This window comes from Vombatus ursinus, unplaced genomic scaffold, assembly GCF_900497805.2.
Source record: "Vombatus ursinus unplaced genomic scaffold, bare-nosed wombat genome assembly UNPS02008961.1, whole genome shotgun sequence".
NCBI lineage: Eukaryota > Metazoa > Chordata > Mammalia > Diprotodontia > Vombatidae > Vombatus > Vombatus ursinus.
In genome coordinates, this window is record NW_020948739.1 from 5008777 (window position 1) to 5033955 (window position 25179).

The 25179-nt window shown below is 36.0% G+C and overlaps 1 protein-coding gene across 5 annotated transcripts in view; it reads left to right on the top strand.

The window, feature by feature from the left end:
- Positions 1-25179, top strand: part of VPS13B (vacuolar protein sorting 13 homolog B) — a 1004773-nt gene that overhangs the window by 268690 nt on the left and 710904 nt on the right. For all 5 annotated transcript variants that reach the window (XM_027849971.1, XM_027849973.1, XM_027849974.1 and 2 more), the window contains exons 18-19: positions 7964-8098; positions 9191-9364. In XM_027849971.1, the coding sequence (XP_027705772.1) occupies positions 7964-8098; positions 9191-9364 (309 nt within the window). The remainder of the gene's footprint in view (positions 1-7963; positions 8099-9190; positions 9365-25179) is intronic.

Below are 25179 nucleotides of genomic sequence, written 5' to 3' on the forward strand. Positions count from 1 at the left end.
AGCCGAATTGTTATTTTTTTTCTCTTCTGTTGAGTTTTGTTTCCTCTTTCTGATGGTTCCTCCTCTTGATTTTAATTTCTACTTACAACATCACTAATGTGAAAATACGTTTAATATGAATGTAAATGTATAGCCTATATCAGATTTTGCGCTGTCTTGGGGAGGGTGGTGGGGAGGAGGGGGGAGAAAAATTTTAAACTCAAAAGCATATGGAAGTGATTATTGATAAATCAAAAAAATTAATAAAAAAAATAAATTAAAAAAAATAAACGAAAATGCCTGGAATGTAGAGATAGTGTCTTGTATGAGGGACAGCCAGGAGACCAGTATTATTGGGTCAAAGAGTAAATTTTGGGGCTGAGAGAGGGGTTGGGGAAAGGATAATGTGTAAGAAGATTTGAAAGTTTGAAGGATATCAGATTGTGAATGACTTTAAGTACCAGAGGATTTTTTATTTGATCCTGGACACCATAGAACCAATGGAGTTTATTTACTTGAGAGTGATGGGGTGTGACATGGTCAGACCTGTGCTTTAGGGAGATCAGTTTGACAAATGAATTAAAGATGGCCTACAGGTTGGAGAGACCAGTCAAGGAGAGCAGCCAGGAGGCTGTTGTAATAGTCCAGGTGTGCGATTATAAGGGTCTGTACCAGAGGACTGGGAGTGTTAGGAGCAAATGGGGGGGTAGCATATAGGAGAGAGATTATGAAAGTAAAATCAGCACTTTGGCAGTAGATTGGATATGAGTCTGAAGCTTAAGAGAGAGGTTATTACTAGATAAGTAGAGGTTATTACTAGATAAGTAAATCTGAGAATTATCAGCATAGAGATGATAATTGGAATCATGGGATCTGATTGGATCATCAGGTATAGAGGGAGAGAAGAACAGGACGACAAAGTTTTCATGACCTTGATGAAGTTCCATCAAAGGGATCTGAAAGTTGCACATCCTTACATTCTTATTTTCAACGTTAGATGTTCCTAATCACTTCTTACCTCTGCTAGTACAATAACTTCCTAATTGGTCTCCTTGCCTCAAGTCTCTCCCTACTCTAATTTATCTTCTACACAGTTACCGAAGTGATTTTTAGCTAAAGCACAGATCTGAAAGTGTCACCCTCCTTGCTCAGTATCTTCAGTTGCTCTCTTTTATCTCTAGGTCAAATATAAACCCCTTTTTGACACTTAGAGTTCTTCACAACCTGTCCCTATCCAACCTTTAAAGCTGTACAAAAATAATTTATACAAAAAATAATTTTTTAACACTTTAACTTTTTCGTCCTTCCCCCTGTCCCTTTCCCCCTTCCATCTTCCTTCTTTTCTCTTCTCCCTTCCCATTCCCCTTTCCCTTTTCTTCCCTCCTTTTCCTTGGAATTATGAGGAATACCTTCAAAAATTAGGATCGGGCTTATTAGAGAAGTGAACCACTTCTCTTTTCTTCTTTTCTGGTTATTCTTGCCCTTTGTTCATTTTTTTCTCACAAGCCTTTGTTTGTAGTAGAAGTAAGTAGCTGGGAAATTGAGGGCAGGAACTTTAAAGTCATGTGAGATACTGATGGTTTGATATTCCCTGGGGCTAAAACCTGAGTAGCAGTGTAATAATTACAGAGTTATTATTGAGGAGTCACTGTTATAATGCCTGGTCTGTTAAGGTTTGTACCTGAGTTGTCAGATGTCCTTTCTCCAGACTTTCAAAATAATACACTTACACAATTGAATTTCTAAGAAAAATTTGCAGTAGATATTTTTCAGAATTCTCGTTTCATTATTCTTCCTGTGCAACAAAAGTATATTCATGTTAGAGACTGGTTGCTTATCAACTATCACTTTTGAAAATCAAGTTCATTTTGGGATTAAATAGTAATAGATTCATGTTTTTAAAATATGTATTTATATTATGTAGTAGAGTTTTGGCTATTGGTGTGAGAAATACTGACAAGAAACATCATTGTTGCTGCTTGGAAATCTAGTTCTAAAAACTAGATAGATTCCTTAGGCACATGAAATTGCTTATTCCTGAGGGTGCTTGGATGAAGTTGAGACACAAATATGAAGAGGCATATTCATGTAATTCTGCTAGGATGTGAAGTTGTATGTGAGAAAAATCATTGTCTCATGAAGTGCTCAAGTAAAAGAATTTGGCTGGAAAATCCTTTTTCAGTATTACCATCAAATGTTATTATTATGCAGTAGCAGTAGTTGAATCAAATCTTTGTGTGAGTGTTGATGTTACTTACCTTTACTTTTAAGGTTATTCCTCTAGCCTGCCTCAGCTACATACAGAGATGGTCATACCTTAAAGGTCTTGCCACCATCCACAAATGTTGCATTTTCCATGTTCATGAATTCAGAAATTCCTTTGTCTGATTTTTCATTTAATTAATATTTTATTATTATACCTTTGTCTCTGCCTAGCAAACATAAGCGTAATTCATTGTTCTCACTGTGATTACCCTCAGTTCTTTTTCAGGCGATTATTCCTGTACTGGCTACTCTCTCCTACCTTCTTTAGCTTGACTCTTTGGTGAATCAGTTCAACTCCTTTATTTTTTTTCTGGTCTTACCTTGCCAAACCTCAACCTTGCATGGTTTCCACTATCCTGTGCCTTTGCATCTATTCAGGTGTAATTGAATAAAGTTGTAGAAAATCATGAAGCTACTCACTGGGTTTACTAAAGCTTCACGTTATGTGATCTCAACTGGACTCTCATTGCAGCAGAACAATTTTTTTATACTTCCCAAAGTGACTTATCCTCCTCACCACAAAAGTTACCCCAGACCATTTCATCCTTCCTCAAGCCTCCCCTAGCTTTCCATGCTCTCCCATAAAACTGTAATACTCCAGTTCTTCAGTTTGTCCACTTTATGTAACCTGCTACTCCATGCCACTTCAGTCACGTGCAGAGATAAACCCTTGATCTTGTCATCGCCCATAAAAACACCACTTCGGTATTCAAAAACTCTGAAATTCCCTTATCTGTTAATCATTCCACTTCTCCCTTTGCGTTGCAACCCTAAAATTCTTCATCCTCGTTGAGGATGTTCAGTCATCCTCAAAGAGATTAGAGAGACTTCTGATCTTTTGGCCCATTTGTTCAGGAGTGGGTCCTCAGGTGAGACCCTTTGACTGAATCCAAACTTCACAAAACAAATCCCCTTAATAAAAGGATTTGTTCTGTAAAACTTGGACTCAGCCAAAAGGCCGCACTGGAGGACCTAGAGGTTCACATGTGGCTTCGAAGCTGCAGGTTCCCCATCCCTACCTTAGTTCTTTCCCAGACCATCACTCATACACTGGCTCCACTTTCTTTCTTCCTCATCTTGAGCCATTGATGAACCATTTTAACTTTACACTGTCTTCTTCTCTTGAGTACCTTGCTCCCTTCACCGTCTTCTATATTACTCTGCCAAGCTTCGTTCTTAGATTACTCCCATCATTCACTGCAGTGATTCCTAACTACATGCTATTGACAGAACTGGAGAAAACTGCTAAATAAGTGCATTGCAGATTTATGTTACTTAATTTCAAATGTGTACTCAGTGCACAATGATTTTTATACCTCCCTGATGAATTCATTATCCCACTCATCACAGAAGCTTTTCCAAACTTTTTCATCTCTCCATAAACCTTCCATGGCTACTCTCTTCTCTGTCATTACTCCACTCTCTCTGCCAGGAATCATTTCATTGAAAAAATTAATGCTTTGTGCTCAGAGCTCCCTTTTCTCTCCTCATCCTCATCTCACATCTCTCAGATGCCTTTCTACACCATCTCTTCCTTTAATCCATCTTACCTCCTTGCCAAGGCGAAAACTTCTAAATTCACAAATGATTTCATTCTACTATGTCTCCCTCTCCAGGTTCTCTCTCTTGATTTTCCTCTTACATATCTGACCACTCTTTCTGAACCTTAGCTGGATTTTCCTCCAAGTCATGTCTTCTAAACATGGGTTTTCACTGAGACTTTGTCCTGGGCCCTCTTTTCTTTTCCTTCTAGAGTGGGAGCTCTTAACCTGAACTTATGAATAAAAAAAATTTCAACAGTTTTATTGAAGTATAATTGGTTTCCTTTTTAATCTTATATATTTGATTTTATTCATTTTAAAACATTATCCCTAGAGGGTCTTTATCACATTGCCAAATGAATCCATGACCCCAAAATATTAAAAACCCATGCTGTAATCAGTTGCTTCATGACCTCATCAACTTCTGTAGGACTAGTAATCTTCTCTGTTTAGATGCTTCTCAGATCTGTTTATCCAGCTCAAACCATTGTCCTGAGTTTCAGTCTCATTATCAGCTGCCTGTTGGACATTTTGAACTTGGGGTCTTGAAGGTACCTCAGATTCAACATAGCTAAAACAGAACTCATTTTCTTTTGCCCAAACCCTTCCTTCTTCTGGTTTCCTCTGATTGTCTAGGGCATTATCATCCTTTCAGTTATTCAGCCTTATAGCCTTAATCATCCTTGACTACTTCCTCTCACTCATCTCACATATCCATTTTATTGCCAAATCTTGTCATTTCTGTCTTCACAGCATCCTTCGTATACATTCCTTTTTTCCACTTACACAGCTACCATCCAAGTATACACACTTATCACCTTATTCCTAGAGTATTGCAATAGTCTTCTGGTTGTTCTCCCTGCCTCCCATCTTTCCCCACTTTTGTCAATCCTTCACTCAACTGCCAAAGATATCTTTTTAAAGTTTAGATCCGAGCGTGCCATATCCCTCCCCCTAACTTAATACGTTCCAGTGGTTTTCCTATTACTCATGATCAAATCCTTTGTTTGGATTTTAAGTTCTTTATAACCTGGTCGCTTTCTACATTTCTGATTTTATTCTCTTCCACATACTCAATAACATAATGACAGTGGCCTTCTTACTGTTTTTTGCACAGGGTATTCCATTCTCTTAATTCCATACCTTTTCATTAACTAGAATGCTCTTGTTTCTCACCTGCACCTTCTGGCTTCCCTGGTTTCATGATTCGGCTCAAATCCCATCTTTCGCAATAGCCTTTTCTCGATCACCCCCACCATTATTGTCTTCTCTCCGAAATTACTCTGTGTGTGTGTGTGTGTGTGTGTGTGTGTGTGTGTGTGTGTGTGTAGAAAAATAAATTTGTTTGCATGTTCTCTTTCATTAGAATGTGAGCTTCTTGAGAAGTGGGACCATGATTTTTTTTTCCTTTTTGTATCCCCAGAGCTTTGTGAAGTGCCTGTCAATTAGTAAATGCTGGTTTACTACTTACAAATTGATAGAAATATTGAATAGTAGCTGTCAGTCATAAGTACATGTCCATGTATACTATATGCATATTTGTGTGATTCCATTAAAAAGCTGTAAGATTTTCATCTAGCTATGTTTCTTTATGATTTCTTCATTAGAATACAAATATTTCCATTTCCCTCTTTTCTCTTTTATTTGTTCAGTTGTTAACTTTACTATTTTCCTAATATCATCTTTCCCTATTAATTTAGGTATCAACATGTGGGATTAACAATTTGTTTTTATTTGATACAAGATGATTTTCACTATTCACTTCTCTTTCTTTTCCTTTTTGCGTTCATTTTTGACTACTGTTGAAAATTAATATAAGATGGAGGGGAAATCCACAATTGTTTGTCATTAGCAGCTATGTCTTATATTAGAATAAGCTATCAAGATTTTATTATAATGTATTCTCTTTATTCATTGTTTGAATTTGTAGTGGTTTTAAAAATGTTAGCTTTAAGCTCCTTATTCTTTTTAAGTTTGTCCCAGAAAAAATTCTGACAAACTAATATTTCAAGTATCAAAATTTCTATAAAATATGTATCAATAAATGCATTGCTTATTAAAATAAGAATCTTAAATACTATTGACATTAGATTAAACCAAAAATTGTGTAGATAGGTATTTAGTAAACCTGTCTTTGGTGGTTTGCCAATTGGCTTTTAACTTTGACCTCTAGTGACACCTCTGCTATTTCACTTTATTTCTTATCCTTTTATTAGGAAAGGGTGTAAAAAGTACTTGCCTGTGTCAGATAGTTTGATAATTACCTAATGTATTTTAAGATATGGACTAATGTGAAACCACTAAATCCATTTTTTTCCTTATGACCAAAGGCAGAGTATTTTCCAAGTGCTGTTAATTGCTGAGTATGATAGAAATCATGATAAATGATCATAAGTGAAGACAATTAAATTAGTCTACTAAGATGCTTTTAGATATGCTCCGGTTTCAGCTTATAAATCCTGACTGCAATAAAAAGCCTTTGAGACAATAATTTGGGAGCTTCTGTGTGCAAATGTACGCATCTGCGGAAGAGAATGAGAAAGATGAATGGGTTCTTTAGCTTGTTTTATATATCAGACTTTCCACATTGCTATTCACCTCTACAGAGCTTGATATTTACATATCATAGATGACATTAGGTATTTAAGTAGCCAGTTTATGGTAAAGAAATATTGAATGTTTAATTTTGTCTTATTTCATACTCTTCAGGACATGCTGAAACTTTCGATGATGCATCATAAATGTCAAGTCCTGAAAAAGAATAGAAATTGTATCATAAATTCACATAATCACTATTCCAGATTTAGAAATGGAGTTGCTTATTTTGAATGAAGTTGCTGGAAGGCAGCTTGTGGCTAGAAAGAGTGCCAGAGTAACAAGACCTGGGTTCAAATTTTGGCTCTGCCACTAACTCTATGGAAGACACTGGGCAAATCATTGAGCCTTTTTGGGCTTTAGTTCCTTATCAGTAAAACAAAGTAGTTGGACTAGATGATCTCTAAGGTCCCTTCCATCCATAAATCTATGATCTTATGATCTAGCAAATAAAGGAAATATATGGGCTTAACAAATGATAGATATAGTTAGAAAGGAAAGGAAAATTATCTTTAATGTATGCAGTTGCGACCAATAATTAAAAGTTTATTTAGTCATTTTGTTAGTCATTCACAAGAATCTGTAACATGAAGGATAATATATATCTGACTTACATGAGGGATGAGGAGAAAAGAAAGGAAGTTGTAACCACCATGTTAATTTATACTTAAATGTAGACACATGTGAATTATGTACACATATATAATGAACTTTTCAATAGTATAATGTCCTTTCCTCTTATCCCTCAACCTTAATCCTATCCATAATTTGAGACCTGTTTCAAATCCTATCTAGCTTTTCTCTGTTACTGGTCTTGCTACCTTTCCTCAAATCCTATAATACTTCTAAATTGCAGGTTTCTTGAGGATAAGTATCCATATCCAATAGAATGTCAGCTCTCTGAGAAAAGGGACTATATTGTACTTATCTTTACAGCTCAAGTTTAGGATAGTGGCGGGATATAATAGGCAATAAATGTTGAATTGAATTGGAAATTAAGCCTTTAAAAAATAATCTCCCACTTAGCACGTACTTGGCATTCAATAAATACTTATTGGTTGGTTGGTTGAAATAAAATCTCTTTTACATTTATTTGGGAAACATATATGGCTACCTCAATTATTCACATGTAGATTATTTATTATTCAAAAATTCTGCTTTGTTATCCTTTCACATCCTTCATATATTGTTATTGAGTAGCTCATAGCTCATTGTCTTTGCAAAATAATTTTACTTAAAATCTAAATGAAATGAATTAGGAAAATAAATGTTGAACCTCTCAGGTGATAGCACAAATATCAAAGCCATATATATAAGTTTTTTTAAAATTATCTATTTCTGAATAACCTGTTTTTCTACATAGTGTTGATAGTTAACTGTATAAATATAGTTATTACAGATCATGTATTTTAAAATTGCATTCTCTCACCTCCTAAACACCAAACTATGAAATGTAGCACAAATATTATAAGAACATCTGAGGTAGATAATTAAAGCATAATTAAGTTTAAATGCCTTGGTGAAGGAATATAAAAATTATTTAAATTCAACCAGCTAGTACATTTGCAGTTTTCTTTTATTAGGTGTGAAATCTAAGAATCCCTTGCCAACTCTTGAGGGCTCAATCCAGAATGTTGAATTGAAGTACTGCAGCACATCATTGGTCAAATGTGCCTCTGGGACCGTGGGATCAATAAAAATTTGTGCCAAAGCCCCAGGTATGTGCAGCTGGACCATGTAAAACTTTATTGCCTGTATAGGAGAATTGGCCTTGCTTTTTACAAGGAGCGTTACTGAAACAAGAATTTACTCATTGTTCCTATGAATCAGAGGGTTTTTAAATTTTATTTCTCTTTTTTCCTTTTTATTTTGCCAGGATGATGCTACTTGGCTTAATAAATTTTTTTTTATTTTAAAAATTCTATTTACTTATAAGATTGATTTTGAAGAAAATTAGAGAAATTATTTTTCAAGAGTTTCTTGAAAACATATAAATTTTGTACCAAATCTTAATGTAAGTTTGTGTGATATACATATATACATGCATACATATGTATTATACATATATGCCTAGCTGAAAACACTTTTAAGACCTTTTTTTTCCCTTCACTGGAATGCTTGGGAGGAAAATTGATCATTGCAGACAAGTAGATGTAGCCTGTCAATATAATGATATGTGAGAAAACCTTAAAAACAAAGTTCAGGTTACTAATTTAAAAAATAATCTATATTGAGAAGCTGGTCAACTTACCACCTTTTATTATTTTTTGTGCTTGATTCACACTTGACTTTGTTAACTTTCAGTTTTGAATTATAAAATATGCTTATATTGGTGATGTTGATTTCCTTACCCCCTTTTCATCTTTAAAAAATTATGTTTGTTACAAGGCTTAGCTTTCTGGGTTTGTCAGGAGAGGGATAACTGATAATATAAAAATAAAATTTTAAAACTCATTTAAAAATAAAAAATAGACTTATACTAGTTAAATTGTCATTTGTTAACTTTGGGTTCCAAATATTATTGACATTCTTTAGGTGATTTATTTCAAATAAGGGACATAACTGTTTTAGATGTATTATGATTTGGATGTTTAATTTAGGATTATTTAGTTTATCGCAGATTATAGTTATACCAAAATCAATGTAGTTTAAAATGGATTGATGAATATAATGGCTACAAATTCTAGTCATTCTACTAATAATACTGCTCTATAGCTTGATATTTTTAGGTATATTGAAACATGGGCTAGTTACATATTTAGGGGAAAAGTACCTATAATTTCAAGGTTAACACTGATATTTTTATTTAGGTGAGAATGGAAAAGAGAAACTGATTCCCTTAATTCAAGGCCCTTCTGACACCAAAGACCTCCACAGCAGCAAATGGCTCAATGAAAGTAGAAAGCCAGAATCTCTATTAGCCCCAGATTTGATAGCTTTTACCATGCAAATTCCCCAGTCTGTGGACTACTGTCATAATTCAGGTAAGTACAAAACTTCTATTTATGTTCATATCATTTTGTACTTTATCATTTCTAGCAGGACTTCTTTTGAGTGGAGTCTGTCTCTTGAAGACTCTGTAACCTTTAGATATAAAACTTCAGTTATTCTTTTTGAAAATCAGAATGAATAATTATATCACTTTTATTCTTTTTATAAGTTGTAATGATTTTAGATAAGTAAATTTGCCTTTATGAACCAGATCCTCAGCACATACATGCACAAACAGCCAAAGGGTTAGAAAAATGGAGGGTCCTATGGTGTGTGTGTGTGTGTGTGTGTGTGTGTAGATATATGTATGTAGATATGTGTATATATACACATTCTCCCTCTCAGTTTGTAATAGAGAAAATTTACTTTTATTTATCATTTGACCTTGGCCAAATGCCATAATTTTATACCTTTGCCTCAATCCTCGAACCTCAAACCAACATGACTTTTAAGTGAAATCAGTGTTCTTAGGAAATAGTGCATTTCCCTTTCCTTTAGGCGGTGTGTGTGTGTGTGTGTGTGTGTGTGTGTGTGTGTGTGTGTGTGTTGGATGGCCACTTGTTGGGAATGTGGTGGAAGGGATTCTTGTTTAGCTGTGGATTATATTAAGTGACCTTCCAGTTCTGATTTGGTATGATTTAACTTGTCAACATGGCTCAAATAACTTTTTGACATTTTTATCAACAACTTCTTATACATATAGTTCTGATTTGTTAAAGATAACCTAAAGGGAAATTATAAATGTAATAATAAACCTATAGTTATAACTGTTCCTTCATGTTATTTTATACCTTATTGGGGAAGATTAAAAATCTTGACTGTATGTGATGTGCTTAATTAGGAATGTTTGTAAATTCAGAATGTTAACATTTGATTGATATTTTGAAGATTTCCTTTAGCTCGGCTTTAATTTTCAAAGGTAATATGTTTTTCTTAAAACTAGGCTTGGGCACACAGTGGATAGAGCATTTGACTTTACTCCACAAAGAAGTTTGAGTCCAGTCTCAGACATTTTCCAGCTTGCCAGTGTGACCATGGGCATGTCACTTAACTTCCTTAGTCTTATATTCCTTACTTCTGAAATGGGGGTGGTAATAGCACTTATCTTATAGGGTTGTTGAGAAGATAAATGGGACATATGCAAAGTTCTTTGTAAACCCTAAAGTGCTGTGTAAATGTTAGCTAGTTCTGTTATCATTATAACCATTGTTGTTATAATATTCCCAGCAGGGGTGTTCAGTTTAAAATTTCTATCCCACTCTATTCCAGCACACCCATTTATTCTTGAGGGATTTATTACATGATTTATACTGCTAGTACATATTATTATTAATTAAAACATTTTTGAAGTAATTAATTTTCACCTTATGTTTATATAAAAAGATTTAAATAGGTATAGGTAGGACAGGTACTCAGTGTAGGATGAGCAAGTGCACGTGGACTTTGGAACTTAAAAAAAAAAACAAACCAAAGGTGTCTCAATTAACAACAACAACAACAACAACAACAAACAACCCAAAGTAATCAGAGTAGACTTAGTGGTGTATTTTTTTTTTTCGGCAAGCAGAAAAATATGCATCAGGTGAGGTGCTCAATGAATTTCCCCCAGGGCTTTTGGAATTTGTAGGAGTGGTAGTAGAATGTACAATACTATATGAACTGAGTAGCTTAAGAGCTAAAGTTGAGTGTTTTTAGTCGAGGTTGGTAAAAGGCTTAACAGACCTCCTTTAAGGATCATGGCAGGGGGTAAGGGATGGGAGAACACCTGGCATTTTGTGTAAATGCTTCCACCAAGGAAAAAATTAATTTATTAAAAGCACTGACCATCAAATTATATGGCTATTAAATAGAAGAAAACCAAAAAGTAAGCTCTATAGGAGAGGCCATAAGGAAGGAGCAAAATGTTTACCACATGAATATAAAAAGAAAATAGGGGACCATGATTGAGAGTCAGATGACTATGAAAAGAAGTAAGCCATTTATTTCCCAAGTATATATATAAAGACACGTATGTACAAATATAAACTATTATGTCATAATAAATTTTGTCTCATTCTTTTTTATGATTAGCATAGTTTCTGCTTGAGATTGAAACACTTTTAGCTCTCTTTTTTTCATTTGAACACATCAGAGTTATTATTTAAAATTAAGTATTTATCAAGTCATTAAGCATTTAATAAGCACTTACTGTGTTCCAGGCACTGTGCAAATTTAAACACAACTAACTTTAGGGAAGCTTGAATAAAAGAAAATGAGAAACAACAGCTTTGCATAGTTTCTTTTTTATCATCAATATGAAATCTAAATGAAAAAATTGTAGATTTTACATTTTAAAGGAATCTGAAGACATTTTTTAGTCCACTTTATGTATAATAGCCAGTAAGAGTAGTCTTGGACTGCCTGCCTTACAAGGGGGATAAATCCGTAAAAACGCTGTGATTTGTAGTCTTTTTCCTGCCTGGGAAGAAATGAAGCTATCTTGGACTGGGAACCAGAGAGTGAGTTTTCCACATTTTGGAATCACTCTGTTAAAAAAAAAAATACCTTCTTTCTTAATTTATTGTCCTGTTGATTAATTGATTGATTAATTGCTTTGTGGTCTAGGGAAAGAGCCCTGGGCTTTGAGACAGGAGAACAAGTATCCAGCCTATCCAGTTTTTAATGGCCTGTCACTGAAACTTAAGGAAGATACTCAGTGACTTCTGTTTGGCGTTTAAAGCTCTTCATTACCTGATTTGTTCCTACCTTTCTTGTCTTAACATTTTATTTTCTTCTATTCACTCCAGTTATAATGGCATATTTGCTGTTCCTCAGATAAGATACTTCACTTTCACTCTCTGTGCCTTTTAACTGGTAGTTTCCATGTCTAGAATCCTCTTATTCCTCACCTCCACCAGTTTCCCTAGCTTCCTTCAAGACTCAGTTAAAATACCATTTATTTATACTTTTATACATTTATACATTTATTTGTGCTTATATATCTTGTATGTACATAGTTATTTGCTCCCCCATTAGAAGGTTAGCTTCTTGAGGCCAGGCCTGTTTTTGCCTTTCTTTGTATCCCTAGTACTTAACACAGTTCTTGGCACATAGTGCTTAATAAATGTTTATTCACTTGGCTTGACCAGACCTTCTGAAGGAGACCTTTCCTATTCCCTGCTATTTCCTTCTGAGATTACCTTCCATCATCTAAACTGTATATAGATTGCGTATACCTAATTATTACATATTATTGCCATTGTTAAAATGTGCTCTTGGTGTCTGGGAGATTGTTTTTGCCTTTCTTTGCATCCTTAGTGCTTAGCACAGTGCCTGACACTTAATTTAATAAATATTTGTTAATTTAATAAGCATTTAATAAATGCTTATTGTAATTTAGTGAGCATTTAATAGCTGTTTATTGACTGACTGACTTACCTATCTAGTTGATTAAATATTAAGGTATTACAGTGAAAATTATATTCCAGCACATCCTCTGTCTGGTCTTGGCAAAATGTTAATATTGTGCTACTGTGGTAAGAAAACTCAAATAGCCTGCAAAATTTTTCTCTCAATTCCTGGACCTGACACTTAGAAATAAATTTCAGTGATTTACAAAACCTCTCTGAAAATTTCAGTTTGATTATTTATAAAATGAGTATACTATTCCTTGTACTACATACCTCATAGGGCTATTGTTAGAACTAGTAAGAAGAATGTATGTAAGGAGTTTTATAGTTCTTAAGACTTTGCATATCCATAAGCAGTTGTTATGATTCTAGAAGTATTTTATATTTCCTTATATTCAGATATAAATAAAAACGTTTCACAGCCCAAGGTATTAAATACCACAACTGATGTTGGGAAAACAGATATTCTGGTTAAAGAAATATGTCAATTGTACTGTGAAAGTCAGGGGCATCTACATAGTTATGGTAGCAATAATATCCTAAGCCTTGTTCCCTGCCAAGTTAGGCTAGTTTTTCCTTTAAAAAGTATTGAGAACTATTGAGTTTTTATTTTTTCTTTGAAAATTTTGTTTGTTATATGGATGGCTTTCTGGAAGGGAAGGGATAATGGGAAAATTTTTATTGCTGTAAAAAGTGAAAGATATGAATAATAATGTATGTTTCTTAAAAAGTATTGAGCCTATCACTGGGACTTGATTGGCTTAAGGGACTAAGGAGTTAGGCTTTGAACATTGCTTCCTGGTTGCGTGAATGCAAAACAACTGCAACAAACTCCAGGAGTTCTCTCATCTTAGATGGTGGAAAACAATGGGCAACTTGTGAGGGAGCTTCTCTCATCTGGATTAAAGCTAGTTGTCCTTAATGTATATCCACATCGTCTGTTAGCCAGTCAGTCAGTGTTGATTAAGTGCTTACTATGTGTCAGACAACTTGCTAAGTGTTAGGGATAGAAAAAGAGGAAAATGACAGTCCCTGAACTTGAAGAACTCATAGTCTGATGGAGATAATAAGCAGACAAAAATGTACAAGCAATCTTTATGTAGGATAAATAAGAAGTGATTAACAGAGGGAAGGCCTTCTATTGAAGATAGGATTTTAGTTGGAACTAAAAGGAAACCAGAGAAGCCAAAGATGAAGAGGGAGAACATTCTAGGGATAGGGGACAGCCAGAAATTAGTTGTTATTGACTATTCTTCTCCTGCTATTAGGAAGTAAATCTCTCTTTTTAAAAAACTGTTACTTGACAACTATGAGTATTTTGTTTTATTCTTATATCACTCAAACTAGCAAGGAGACATGCCTGAGTCTGGTTCAGCTTAGAGCAATAGTATGTAAAGACTTGTATTGCTACATTATTTTTTTACCCATGATGTCCTTTCACTCAAGTAATCAAGCTATCAGCCTACTTTGAAAGAACCCTAATAAAAACACAAAGTTAAAGTTTTCTTTTGTACCTGTAGCTGAATAGGATAAACCTTTCCCAAAACTAGATACAGTTAGAAAGAAAAAAAATGTAGCATATAATTGAAACAACAGTGGTGGTGGTGGTTGTTGTAGTAGTAAGATTGATCAGATATGCCCTCCAGTAATGTAATGAATGTGTAATAACACAGGTTTAGGTATTGCCTTCTCATGATATAGATCTCACCCTGTTTATCTAGTGTAAAGCTGATGCCTGTGTTCCTGTAAATTCTATATAAGGGCCATATCCAACATGTAGAATATACTTCCTTTAATTTGCTTGAGGCTGTGAGTCTCGAGTCAATCAACAAATATTAACCACTTGCTGTGTGATAGGCACAGTATTGGGGAACAAGTTTAAGAATGAAATAATCCCTTCTAATAAGTGGGACTGGAGGAATGAGAACACATAGCAAATATTAAAAAACACAAATACAAATTGAATAAATATAATAAATATAAATATAAAAATAAATATGAAGTGGTTAAAAATTAGGTTTTTTGGGAAGGAGAACATTGGCAGTTAGAGGAACTAAGAAAGCCTTCCTATAGAAGATGGTGCTTGAGCTATATCTTAAAGTAAGAGTGGGAAACAATGAAGTAGAGTGAGGAGAGTGCTTTTCAGGCACGAGAGGCAACCAGTCATAGGCAGGGAGAAGAGAAATGGAGCATCAGGTTTGAGAACCATAGAGAAGGTCAGTCTAGCTAGGTTACAGAATTCCAGTGAGGCTGGAAGGATAGGTGGGAGCTGGATTGTGAACGTATTTTAAAATGTAACAGCAGTTTGTGTTTTACTGTAGCGTAAAGTATGTGTTTTACTGTAGAAAGCCACTGAAAATGATTGTGTGTGTCTGTGTGTAGAGTGGTGGTGGTAGTGTTAGTTTACCTGAAGATAATCTCAGAGGAAAGAGGCTAGCAGTGTATTGGGGAGAGGGTGGAAAAAAGGTGGTAGGTTTTTTGTTTTTGTTTTTGTTTTTTTGTTTTGTTTTGTTTTGTTTTTTTGCTTTATGTGGGATTTGAGATGATTCTTCCCCTGCCCAGCGGGCAAGGATTCCGCCCCCCCCCCATTTATTAATTTATTTATTTTTAGTTTTCTTTTTCTTTTTTTTTTTTCCTTTTTTTTTTAGGTAGTTTGGGTTAAGTGACTTGCCCAGGGTCACACAGCTAGTAAGTATCAAGTGTTTGGTCTGAAGCTGGATTTGAACTCAGGTCCTCCTGACTTCAGGGCCAGTGCTCCATCCACTGCGTCACCTTGCTGCCCCATTAGTTTTTCAACATTCACTTCCACAAGATTTTGAATTCCAAATTTTCTCCCCATCTTGTCCCTCTCCTCACCCCAAGATGGCTTGCATTCTGAATACCCCTTCCCCTAATCTGCCCTCCCTTCTATCTCCCCCTGACCCTTCTCTTCTCCCCTTCTCCTTCAGTTTTCCTGTAGGGCAGGATAGATTTCTATACCTCATTGCCTCTATATCTTATTTCTTGCATGTGAAAACAATTTTTTTTGACATTTGTTTTTAAAATTTTGGGTTCCCAATTTTCTCCCTTCCTTCCTCTCCACCCACCCTCATTGAAAAGGCAAGTAACTCCATATAGGTTATACATATATAGTCATGCAAAACACTTCCGTAGTAGTCATGTTGTGAAAAACTAAGAATATTTCCCTTAATCCTATCAGACTCCCCATTTATTCTATTCTCTGTTTTGATCCTGTCCTTCCTTAGAAGTATTTGCTTCTGATTATCCCCTCCCTCAATCTGCTGTCCTCTCTATCATCCCCCTGCTCTCTTCACCGCCCCCATTTTCCTATAGGGTAAGATAGATTTCCATACCCAATTGAGTGTGTATGTTATTCTCTCCTTAAGCCAAATCCAATGAGAATAAGATTCAGTCATTCCCTCTCACCTTTCCCCATTTCCCCTCCACTGTAAAAGCCTTTTCTTGTCTGATTTATGTGAGATAATTTACCCCATTCTCTCTCCCTTTCTCCTCCCAGTATAATACTTTCTCACCCCTTAATTTTATTCTCCAGATATCACCCCTTCATCTTCAACTCACTCTGTGACCTCTATCTATCTATTTATCTATACACACATATAATTTTTTCCCCTCCCACTACCCTAATACTGACAAAGGTCTCATGAGTTACAATTATCATCTTTCCATGCAGGAATGTAAACAGTTCAACCTTAATAAGTCCCTTTTGATTTCTCTTTCTTGTTTACCTCTTCATGCTTCTCTTGAGTCTTGTATTTGAAAGTCAGATTTTCTATTCGGCTCTGGTCTTTTCATCAAGAATGCTTTAAAGTCCTCTATTTCACTGAATATCCATTTTTTCCCCTGAAGGATTATACTCAGTTTTGCTGGGTAGGTGATTCTTGGTTGTAATCCTATTTCCTTTGCCCTCCAGAACATTATATTCCAAGCCCTCTGGTCCCTTAATGTAGAAGCTGCTAAATCTTGTGTTATCCTGATTGTGTTTCCACAGTATTTACATTGTTTCTTTCTGGCTGCTTGCAATATTTTCTCCTTCACCTGGGAACTCTGGAATTTGGCTGCAATATTCCTAGGAGTTTTCCTTTGGGGATCTCTTTCAGGAGGTGATCAGTGGATTCTTTCCATTTCTGTTTTACCCTCTGCGACCCATATCCAAGCATGGGCAAAGCAAGAGAATCCTGCCTTAGCACCAGCAAAAGATCCCTACAATCCCCCTCTGATCAGCCACTTGATTCCTCCTCAGTCTGTGTGCCAGAAGCTCCGGAAGCAGCCGCCACCCTGGGGCTGTGCTTGGACTGGGGCTGGGATGGATCTTCTCTCTCACTGCACTTACAGACTTTTTCTACTGACCTTCTAAATTGTCTTTAGCGTTTGTGGGTTGAGAAGTCTGGAAACTGCCACAGCTGCCCATGATTCAGTCCTCTGAGGGCTGCTCCAGGTTTGCTGAGGCCTGTTTTGCCTGTGCCCCCATGCCGAACTGCGCTCTTCTCCCTACCGGGCGCCATATGCCTTTCAGATCAACCATCAAGATAGTCTTGGACAGGAAATTTGTTTCACTCTGTCTTTTTGTGGGTTCTGCTGCTTTAGAATTTGTTTAGAGCTATTTTTTTACTGGTATTTGGAGGGGTTTGGGGGAGAGCTCAAGAAAGTCACTGCTTTTACTCTGCCATCTTGGCTCCACCCCTCTGAGATGATTCTTAAAGAAAGTCAGGGAAGCCAGGAATTAGAGAAGAGGAGGGAGCTCATTGCAGGTTTGAGGAGATAACTAGTGAAAAGGAGAGGAATCAGGAGATGGAGTGTTATGAGTGAAGAACAGCAAGAAGATTAGTGTTGCTAAGTCAAAAAGTATGTGGAGGAGAATAAAATGTAAGAAGACTGTAAAGGTAGCTAGGAAGGAGCTAGGTTGCAAAGAGGTATAAAAACCAACCAGATAATTTTATATTTTGTCCTGGAGGTAATAGAAGCAACTCTAATATATTGAGTACAGGAGAGACTGTGTTTTAAGATTACTTTGGCAACTTGAAGTTTGACTGGAGTAGAGAAAGACTTGAGGCAGGGAGACCAATCATAAGGCTACTATAGTAGACTAGGTGTGAGGTGATAAGGACCTGCACTTGGGTAGCAACTGTCATAAGAGAGGAGGGGATGTATGTGAGCAATATTGTGAAGGTAGAAACAACAGAATTGGGCAACTAATTGTCTAATGGAGGTAAATAAGAGTGAAGAGTCAGGTATGACACCTAGGTTTCAAGATTGGGCTGTTAGGAAGATGTTGGCACCCTTGAGTATAATAGGGAAGTAAGTGAGAAAGGAGGGCTTCAGAGGAAAGATAAGTTAAATTTCAGACATGTTAAGTTTAAAATGTCTATGGGTCATCCAGTTCATGTATCCAGTAGATAGTTGGAGATTCAAGATTAGAGGTCAGAGGAGCAGTTTGGCCCCCTTCCCCAAATCTGTTAATTATCTGCATAGAGATGAAAATTGAATGTATGGGTGTTAATGAGATCACTAAATGAGATAGTACAAAGGGAGAAAAGAGAGCCAAGGACAGAACCTCAGAAGACATCCATGGTTAGCAGGCGTGAATAGTATGAAGATTCCAGAAAGAGATTGAGAAGGAGTGGTCACCCAAAAAGGAGAAAAACCAAGTCAGAGTGGTGTCACAGAAACCTAGAGAGGAGAGAAATATTGAGAAGGTAAAAATGGACAAGAGTAGATGGACTATCTATTAATGGATTCTCACCATTTTACCACTACATCTACTTTTTGATACTTTCTATCATTTTAATCAATCAACAAGCATTTATGAAGTGCATGCAATGGGCATTTATACTAAGCCCTGAAAGAGCTCAAATTCTATTTGAAGGGACAACATGAAAATATATGAGTATGTATCCATACAAATGTAGAATGCATGTAGAAGAATTAAAAAGGTAATTTGGGGCAGAGTAATTAAACTGTTTCCTGTTTATCCTTTTTATAGCTTGTTTGTGCATAGTTTTTTTGTATTTTGTCTCTCCCATTAGATTGTGCATACCTTCAGGGCAGGGACTGTTTTTTGTCTTTCTTTTTATCCCCAGTGCTGTACTTGGCATATAGTGAACAGTTAATAAATCCTTATTGACTGTATTAGAAACTGTGACAATTAGTAAAATTTTCATGTAGAAGGTGGTGCTTGAACTGTGTCTTGAAAGTAATCATAGATTCCAAGAGACAGAGAGGAGGAGGGAATGCATTCCAGGGATGGGGAACAGCTTAGTGCAGATGAATGGAGAACAAGAGATGGAATATCTTGTTTATGGAGCAGAGAGTAGAGCAGTATGACAGGACTGCAGATTGTAAATCAGGAAGTAATGTGTAAAAAGACTATCAAGGTCAAAGGGATTATGGAGAGATTTCAATGTCATATGTGTGCGTGTGTGTGTGTATGTTTGTGTGTGTGTGTGTGTACACCCCCCACACACATACATATATACACATATCTATTGTATATAAGTATTATATAATATTTAACATCAAATATGTAAATTAAAAAGTGTGTGTGTGTGTGTGTGTGTGTGTGTGTTTTCTTTGGGCAGTAGGGAGCCACTAGAGCAGGGTGATGATACAATTAGACTTAAGCTTTAGGAAGATCACTTTTCCAGCTTTGTAAAAGATGGACTGAAGTAGGAGGGGGCTTGAGAAAGAGAAACTCAATAGGTGGCTTACCACAATCTTTATACATCATTGATTTTTTTTTTAGTTATTAAATTCTTGGAATTTAAAGGAACCCTAGGGATAGATTATCTAGTTCAAACTCCCAGCCAGGCCAGAAGCTACAGTGCCATTGTGGGACAGCTACATTCAAAAAGATCTGTGATTGAATTAATTTGATGTTCATTTCAATGATGCATTGGCTTGCCAGTCTGTATCCTCCCATAAGTTTACCACATGAGGTCTTCACAGTGTGCTGGAAGCCTTCCTCATTTTTTCTTGATTTTGCAAGGATACCAGTTAAGCTTTTGGATTGTTCACTTGTCATTCCTGACCCTCACTACATGTCCACCCCATCATCTCCTGTGGTCATACATTTTCTTGTTGACATTTTTACTTCTTTTTTGATGGTCTTCATTGGTCACAAGTTGCTGACTACTCACACCAGTCATACAACCCTTTTTGTCCTCTGTGTGATATTCATTTTACATTCTTTGGTGACTTTTAGGTTCCATGTTTCCCTATGATGTAACATAGATGGAAGGCTGGTATTAAAATGATGGGCCTTTGTTTCAGGGAGAAACTTGTCATTAAAGATGTTTTGCAATTTCCTAAAAGTAATCAGTCCATTCTTCTCCTCCTTCTCCCATATAATTCTGGGCCCAGCTCACCTATTTGTCCCAGACACACATATTGATGGACAAGCTGTACAGGTTTCTTTAGGAAGTGGGCAGTAGATATTTATCCACTTCATAGTTCCTGTGTGCATGATGAAGCCAGACTCTTTTGTTTTGGGTATTACAGTGGTTACAGACACCTCGTGCAGGCTCTGCAGTGTTCCAGGTCTTGACAAAACCAGCAGCCCTATAAACACAAACAGGAGCATCTGGAGGACCTCACTATACATAGGAAATCTCTCTTCAAATTAGATTCTCTGCTTGCTCTTGTCAATTACAGTCTTTGATGTTCATCTTTGATGAACAACATTTTTTTTGTTGTTTGACCTAATATTTAGATTTCAAGTCATTAAAAAGGGTTATTTCTGTTATATATTTGGAGGTATCTTGAATGATTTAGATGTACACACACACACACACCCACGCACCCACACCCACACCCTTACTGGAAAAAACCTTTGTGGTTGCATTGTGCTTTACTCAATCAGATACAAAATGCAGCTACATTGCAACAACTGTATGTAGAGGAGATCCATGCTGTAGGTAGCAGAATTATATGGATGTTGAGGGTTTGGTATCTGAAAGATGGAAAGATACCAAAGGCATGGATGAAATCTTGGAATTTATTGAAGACCTTAGAAAAAGTCTTATGCCTTATGTATATAGATGTATCACGCTGAACAAACCTCATCTCATCTGGTCGTGGAAATTGTGCAGGGCTATGCCTGCTTATTATTTGGAATGAAAACCTCAAGGATTCCAGTTGCTGTTTGAGGTAGCAATGTAGCAAAGTGGTGAGAGTGCTGTGCTTAGAGCTGCAGAGACTGGAGTTTAAATCTTGCTTTAGACACTTAGTAGTTGTGTTATCCTGGGCAAGTCACTTAACTTCTCCTAGTCTCTGTTACCTTATCTCTAAAATTAAGCACTTGGACTTGGCCTGCAAGGCCCAAGTCTGTGATCTTATAATATTTTTAAAAAGTGACTGGGGGAAAAACTATTGACTTTTATGTTTGCTTTTCTTTCTATACAAAATGTTTATAGGACATGCATAGCTATTTTCCTTCTTTCCATAACATTTTCCTTCTTATGTTGAACTGATACCTGCCTTTCTAAAGTTTCTTTTCAGTTCAGTGAACACTTATTAAGCAGCTACTATATGTACAGCACTATTCTAGGCTATAGGAATATAAAGATTTAAATCAGAACCATCTATTTCTTCAAGGACTTTACATTATTTTTTTTAAAGTACTTACATCTTTATAACAAAGAATAAAGAAAGAAGAAAACAAAAAATCTCATTCACCAAAACTATCTGATATATGTACTGAGTTTGACAATATGTGAAATGTTATATACCCCAGCAAAAAAAAAGGAGGCAGGTGCACTTTTCTATTTTTAAGGTTGTAAAGGGCTGGCTTAACACCAACAACCTGCTCAGGTTCACTGGTGGGAAGAAATGAGCCACTCTCATATCACTGAGTGCTTAACAGAAGGAGGTTAACACAAAAAGAATATGCGACAAGGATACTGTGACACTTCGATTTTCTGGATATAGCCCTGTCTCATGTCCTTATGGAAATGTGTCAGGTCGACAGGGCAGGCTCTGGGGCTTTACATGATCTTCAGAAATCTACCGTGAAATTCATGGTTCCATGTAGATGTGTAGAACTTTTTATGACCTTTGGTGACCATGAAGCTGTCAAGGAAGACAGAGGCCAGTCAAATCTCAGGGACAGCTTCATTGCCTTTTAAGGAAAACTAACCCCTGTTGTGTGAAACAAGGGATCCCTGGTCCACAGGGCCATAAGGGCCACATCTAATCATTATAATTAGACTGAAATGTTTGTTTCTTTTTATTTTTTTTTAAATAAGAAACTTATATTGTACTATTTCCACCCGTTTGTTTTAGTTTACTCTTAAAAAGCACCCCAGCACAATTCTATTTCTACCTTTATATTATAGCTTTTAGGAAACAGTTATCATATCTTCCTTCCATCTTCTGTCTCTTCTCTATACTAAACTCATCTTTGAATTACTTTATATTACCTGGTTTTGACACTCTTCTGCCATTCTCTCTCTCTATCACCGTCTGTCTGTCTCTCCCTCTCTTGGTAAATGCCTGTCTTAGAGTGGCATCCAAAATTGAATGTTGTACTCCTCATGTGGTCTAACTAGTGCCAAGTGCAATGGGGCTATTGCTTCTTATGATTTACTCTATATATTTGTATTCATTCAACTTTCAATTCAGTTGAATATTGTTATCTGGACAGGATTAAAATAAGTTAGATAGCATTGGAAAGGTATATAGTGAATCTGGGTAGGTTCTCACTTCTTATTGGTGATGACTTGCTGTTGAGCAGTGGCATAAAAGAGGTCATATATGTCATGTATCGCTAGCATAGGAGAGGAATTAGTCATATAGCAAGAATGAGAGTATCCACTGGATATTAAAAGAAGGTCTCTGTGTATCATTCTGACACTCCTCATTAGTGTCAAGGGCTATTCTTTCAGTCACACCAGTTTACAATCTCAGTGCCATCCTCGACTCCTCATTCTCAGTCCCCATGCCTGGAATACTTTTTCTCCTTACCTCCATTTCTTAGAATCTCTGGCATCCTTTAAGACTCATCTAGCACATTTTTCAGGACATTTGTTAGTTCCTTCCCCTCTAAGGTTATTTTTTATGTGTCTTGTCTCTACCTATGTTTATACATATTATTCATAAAATATAAGGAAGCTATTGCGTAGCAGGGACTGTTTTTACTTTTTCTTTGTATCTCCAGTGCCTAGTACATAGTAAATGCTGATTAGATTTGTTGATTTGATTCATTTAGTGGCTTAAAACTGATGATAACCTCTCTTATTTAATCCAGATCCCTCATTTTACAGATGAGGAAACATGAAGAAACATAGAGAGGTTTAAGTTACTTTGCTTCCATGTGACATTCAATAAATATTTATTAAGCATCTATTTGCCAAGCACTATGTGAAGCAGTGGGGATACAGAAAGAGGCAAAAGACAATCCTTGCTCTCAAAGACCTTACAATTTAATGGGGGAGACAAGAAGAAGTCAAGTATGGACAAACAAGCTATAGTCAAGATAAATAAGAAATATTTAATAGAGGGAAGGAATTAGAATTTAGAGAATCTTCCTGTAGAAGATGAGATTTTAGTTGGGACTTAAAAGGAAGCTAATAAAGCCAGTAGGTGGAGATGAGGAGGGAGAGCATTCTAGACATGGAGGACAACTAGAGAGAATGCCTAGAGCTGAAAGATGGAGTGTCTTGTTAGTGGAACGTCTAGGAGGCCAAGGCGTCAAGATTGAAGAGTACATGTTGGGGAGTAGTATAAGGAGACTGGAGAGGTAGGAGGGGACTAGGTAATGATGGGCTTTTAAAGTCTAAATGAGGGTTTTGTATTTGATTCTGGAGGAAATAGGGAGCCATTGGGACGTGGATATGATCAGACTTGCACTATAGGAAAATCACTTTGGTGGCTGAATGGAAAATGGATTTGAGTAGAGTGAGACATGCATCTGTGTACCTGTTGTTTCCCAGATTGTGGTGTGGATTGTTCGATCATATTCATATCCACAGAGCCTAGCATAGTGACTTGAATATAGTAGTTGCTTATTATAGTAGTTACTTGTTTCTTGATATGTTGATCATATATCAACATCTGAAATTGGATAGGACTTTCTTGTACCTTTTCAGAAGAAGCTTTGTGGAGTCAGGCATACATGAACCCAGTGACTCAGTATGGCCCGAGAAAGGTATTGGTGATTACTCTGCATGTAAGATAAGCCATTTGCAATCTGCAGCAGGCCACCCATGCTGATTTTCATCCATTATTTTATTTTACAACAGATGTAACAGGTAGTGAGCAAGTAGCTAAGCTGAGAATTGAACCTGGATACTCTAACACCAGTGTTCTTTCCACTGTATCACAGTGCAGCTAATAAAGATTTGTTCTTTTCGGCTGGGAAGGAGACGATGGGATGGTTGGGAGACTCAGAGTGCAAAGATAGTAATCTGTATCACTATGATCCACCAAAGCAAGATGAATTTTTTTAGTAGCCAACTCTTTTTGGTGAATATTTGACTTGCATTCAGTTATTAAGCCCTAGCTATTTTTCATACAAACAGTTGTCAAATCATATATCCTGTATATCTACTTGTGTAATTGATTTTTTGAACCTAGATGCTGGACTTTGCATTTATACCCTGATTAAATTTTAGCTTATTGGTTTTGGCTTACCTTTTTGAGATGATTTTTGAATCACTTTTTAATTTATTCTTTTAGAAACCATAGTTTCATGCCATTTGCAGGTTTAATAAACATACCTTTTATATCTTCACAAAATTCATCTTCCCTATCATGGGACACAGTTGCTCTCCCATATATTTAAAAATGACATCTTTCTTGAAAAAAACATTTTTTTCTTCTGAGTTGGACCAAGCTGATTGAGAAATGTTAATGCCATATTTTGTAGGAGTTAATGATTAGCTAGGTTTTTTTTTTTTTAAAGCATTTGCTCAAGAATTTTGATAGTTTCAACATGATAAATTTCTTCCATGGTAAATTCCTAAGAAAAGATTGACAAGTGGGAAAATTCCTAGAATTTAAGTAAAATCTATGTATGTAAAATTTTTTGTCTAATTTTTTGGGTGTTACTAGCTGCAAAACAACAAAGATGCTGCTGCTCACTTAAATGGTTTTTAAATTACTGATGAAAATTGAATGCTTTCTTTTCATATTTAAAATGTAAAGCTAGATAAAATGACATTTCCTAACTATTTTTAACAGTGCCCAGTGGTCATCTTGGATTAGAAAACAGACTGTAAGCCTTTTATTTAATTTAAATACTCTACAAATTGGATTTCTCTTAAAATAGTATAATAATGAAAATTAATAATTTTAAAAGTTGCAGTTTAAATATAGCAACACTTTAGGACAATTCTCTTTGAAAAAAGACTAGGTTTTACACACACACACACACACACACACACACACACACACACACACACACA